Genomic DNA, 3,636 nt, shown 5'->3' on the forward strand with positions numbered 1-3,636 from the left:
GATTCGAAACCCTTAAATAGTCTAGCTATTAAAAATGTTTTTACAAAATTATTCCAAATATTTGATTCTTTAATATTTTAAAAATTTAGAGTTACGTCTATATTTATTGCGTACTTTTTTTAATACTTTATTCCGTATTTACATCTTCAATTGTGTTTTTGCCGTTAATATTTTTTTTGGATTGTTGCACTATTTTAATAGTTTATAGAATGATAATTAATATTTTTTTATTTTTTATTTTTTAAACTTATGTCTATCAATATTTTTAATGTAATATGTTTTTTAAGGTTTTGATTTTTATTAAATTACTTTTTATTTTTCCACCAATTTGTTTAAATATTTTTTCATCAATTTGGGAAAATATATTTAAATTTTTTTATCATGAATTTAATCATCCTTTAATTGAAATTTATATATTTATCAAATATTTAATTTTATTAATTAATGAAATAATTTAATTACATAAATATATAAATAGTTAAAATAATAAATAAATAAAATTATTGTAAATATAATATTATAAGATAACTGTTATATATAAACAAAAATAGTCTAATAAAAAATTTTATTAAATTGATAAAATAGTATCACTAAGGTTCAAAACCCATAGTTGGGTTGACGGTTGCTGTGGTCGTACTGTGGAGATCGTACTGTGGAGATCGGTTTTACATCGAAATTTACAAAGCCTATAGTGTCATTATGACTGAGATCTTACTGTGAAGATCGTTTTTACGTTGAAATTTACGAAGCCCATACTGTCAATATGACTGAGATGGTACTGTGAAAATACTTACGAGAGGCAAGGTGTGGGATGAGTCTTATCAGTATATATGTTGGGTTGAGTGGTGGTGTGATTCTTCTTCCTTCAAAGGCTTTCAGAAATCAGCAACAACCTCGATTTAAGCCTTTGCTTTTGCTTTGTGAGGCTTCACGTCTCCTTGGATTTTTATTAACCACAGACTCGCAGAGAAGAATCGAGTTTATCACCCTGAGTTCCTGAGCATTGCCTTCGAAAGCCAAGCTTTCGTGCTTCTTGCGAAGGCAATTTAGGGCGTTCCGGCGGTATTCTCGGTGAGTCATCCATCGGTAAAATCTCAATCCCTTCAGAGAGGGTGTTAATTCCTTATTTGTGTGCGCAGGTGAAATTTTTCCCACCAGTCAAAAAATATGGATGAGGAGTTGAGAGGACAGGTCTCTGAAGCCATTTTGGATATACTCCGTTCTGCCGATCTTACTGTGATGACAACGGCCACGGTTCGGGCAACGGTGTCTAAACATTTCAACATCGACCCATCACTTCCCGATCTGAAGATATTTGTTAAATCTGTGGTGGATTCCTTCCTCAAGTCCAAGCAAGGTGAAGAAGAAGGGTCCAACCAAGCTGAAGAAGAAGAAGAACAAGAGAATACCAGTCACAAAGACGAGTATACTGCGAACGGGGATCTCATTATCTACCGGGTTATTATTTTATTTTTTATTTTAGAAATTTTTTGCCTTTCCTATTGGATGATTTATTTTTGTCTTGGGTTTTTTTTCTTTTAGCTTACAAAAAAACGATTGATTACACTGCAACCATATAATGGGACCACACTGGTCTCAATCAGAGAATATTTTACAAGAAATGGGCAGGAGCTTCCTACCTCCAAAGGTATTTGTCTTTTTTAGTTTTTGTACTTAATATATCAGTTGGGGTTAGTTATTTAATTTTTTCTTTGTATTTTATCTGAAGGGATTAGTTTACCAATTGATCAGTGGAAAGATTTGAAGAATGCCATTCCTGCAATTGAAAGGGGTATTGAAAAACTAGAATACTAGATGGTTTCGCAGGTATTTATTTCAAATATATAATAAAATCCAATTTTATTGCTATATTATTTTAGAGCATCTCTTTATAGAAAAGAATACGGTATACTTATAAGGATTTATCATTGTCATCAAGTCATACTTTTTTGATTAATTAGTAAAAAATTGTTATGGATGTAATGTTCATTATCTTGATTTTCTCATGCAGGAGGAGCAGGAATGAAGATTTTTGGTGTTGCAGTCAGACTTAAGCTAGCTCTGTTTTGTGTTTCTTTAAAAATGTTTTGATGTACTCTTATCTTATCTTAAATTGGTACTTTTCCTAAGCCTCTTTTGTCTGTTTCTTAAGCTAGCTCTGTTTTTGAACTTTAGGTTTCTATTGATCAATGTGGTAGATGCTATATTGTGCAACTTTGCTCATTGTCGATGTCTACTAATGGTGGTTTTATATGCCTAGATAAATTATGCGTTCACTACAACAATATTGGCCTTTTTGTGGTTTTGAACATGTTTGTTTATGCTTGTCGTTTGTATGTTTTTCAAGTTGCTAGATGATTGAAAATTGAAATTTTGTCATTTGGTGCTTGGTTGTTGTAAGAGAGGTTCATGCCACCACACAAAATATGCTCTCTGTTAGATGTTACTTTTATTTTGATGGTAATTATCTTCAATCAGAATTTGGAAGTTCTTAACCATGAAAATTAGTTCTTTTTGTCAAAATTACTTAGTTTCTATGTAAGTATAACACCGTTTAAAAAGCTAAATCTAAAATGTTAGAAATGATTGGGCCTTTCTGTACAAATTTGATGTGAGATTCAGTTTTGTGATCGGGCAAAAACACATCAGTATAAGTCTGATGAACAATTTCAAAATTACTGGGCATCTTTTGCAAAGTCACAAAAACATTTTATAAAGATCTATTCATTGTTTGTACTTCTGATTTGTAGTTATCAATGGATTATTACTTTTGAGCTATCACTAAGCAATAGTATTGAGACTATCAAATATTTATGTTTGATGCTGTGTAACTGTGTTTTATATTTGTGCTTGGCGAGGATTTACTGGTTGATGCTATGGTTATTGTTTTTTCTATTGGAGGTAACCTGGTCATTCAGTTTGTTAATTAGATCTTGGTATTTTGATAGATTTTCATTGATTTGATTTGATTAAAAATCTTTTAACCAGGTGTGCTAAACTGATAATATTTATTAGGTGTTGTACTGCTTTGGAAACATACATGAGGTAGCCTGGATTGTATATCCTTTCAGTTGGTTTTCATGACTGTGAGTCTGATCTCTGATTTTTTTTTTCCTTATTTGAATGAGTCTGTGGGGTAATTTAGTTTTGTTTGATAACTTATCAATTGGTTAGATAATGGGAAATAGGAAATTTATCATTTGTTTGGTGCTTGATATTTTTGTGAGAGTCTTTCAAGTCAGTAAAACTAAAAAAATAATCTCACTGCATTTTTTTTTATGGGATAAGGGTTTGTATAACTTGCCTTTTGTAAGTAGAAATCATTATCTTTATTAGTATCGATATCTCCCATAGGTTTTTTTTTTATTTTATTGGACAAACTATGAGTTCTTGCTTTTTGTTCTTTAAGGTTGTAGGTATCAATGATGCTGAAGTTAATTGATGTGTTGAATCGTGGGATTTGTTACCTCCTAGTCCTAGTACTAAAGAGAATTTTATGTCGCCAATCAAAATAAAATTTTACTGTAAGCTGCTTTGTATTTGTCACTGGTATTTTACTGTAAGTTGTTTAGTATTAAAGAGGATTTTATGAGGCAGATGCTGGGTTGTGTAGTTTGTGCTGTTAACACTTGTGGG

The 3,636-nt window shown here is 31.2% G+C and overlaps 1 protein-coding gene across 1 annotated transcript; it reads left to right on the forward strand.

The window, feature by feature from the left end:
- Positions 1 to 678: 678 nt before the first annotated feature.
- Positions 679 to 2,292, forward strand: LOC120275894 (RNA polymerase II transcriptional coactivator KELP-like). Its single transcript, XM_039282623.1, has 5 exons — positions 679 to 1,071; positions 1,140 to 1,458; positions 1,543 to 1,648; positions 1,730 to 1,827; positions 2,012 to 2,292. Exons 2-4 carry the CDS (start codon positions 1,168 to 1,170, stop codon positions 1,813 to 1,815), a joined length of 483 nt encoding a protein of 160 aa, XP_039138557.1. The 5' UTR covers positions 679 to 1,071; positions 1,140 to 1,167; the 3' UTR covers positions 1,816 to 1,827; positions 2,012 to 2,292.
- The last annotated feature ends 1,344 nt before the right edge of the window (positions 2,293 to 3,636 follow it).

Source organism: Dioscorea cayenensis, chromosome 14, assembly GCF_009730915.1.
Source record: "Dioscorea cayenensis subsp. rotundata cultivar TDr96_F1 chromosome 14, TDr96_F1_v2_PseudoChromosome.rev07_lg8_w22 25.fasta, whole genome shotgun sequence".
Lineage (NCBI taxonomy): Eukaryota > Viridiplantae > Streptophyta > Magnoliopsida > Dioscoreales > Dioscoreaceae > Dioscorea > Dioscorea cayenensis.

What these genes read in the sequence shown, in the direction of transcription:
- LOC120275894 (XM_039282623.1), top strand. Translation starts at nt 1,168, where the DNA reads ATGGATGAGGAGTTGAGAGGACAGGTCTCTGAAGCCATTTTGGATATA. An exon ending in GGGATCTCATTATCTACCGG is followed by an intron (nt 1,459 to 1,542) that starts GTTATTATTTTA and finishes TTTTTCTTTTAG; the next exon opens with CTTACAAAAAAACGATTGAT. An exon ending in GGAGCTTCCTACCTCCAAAG is followed by an intron (nt 1,649 to 1,729) that starts GTATTTGTCTTT and finishes TTTTATCTGAAG; the next exon opens with GGATTAGTTTACCAATTGAT.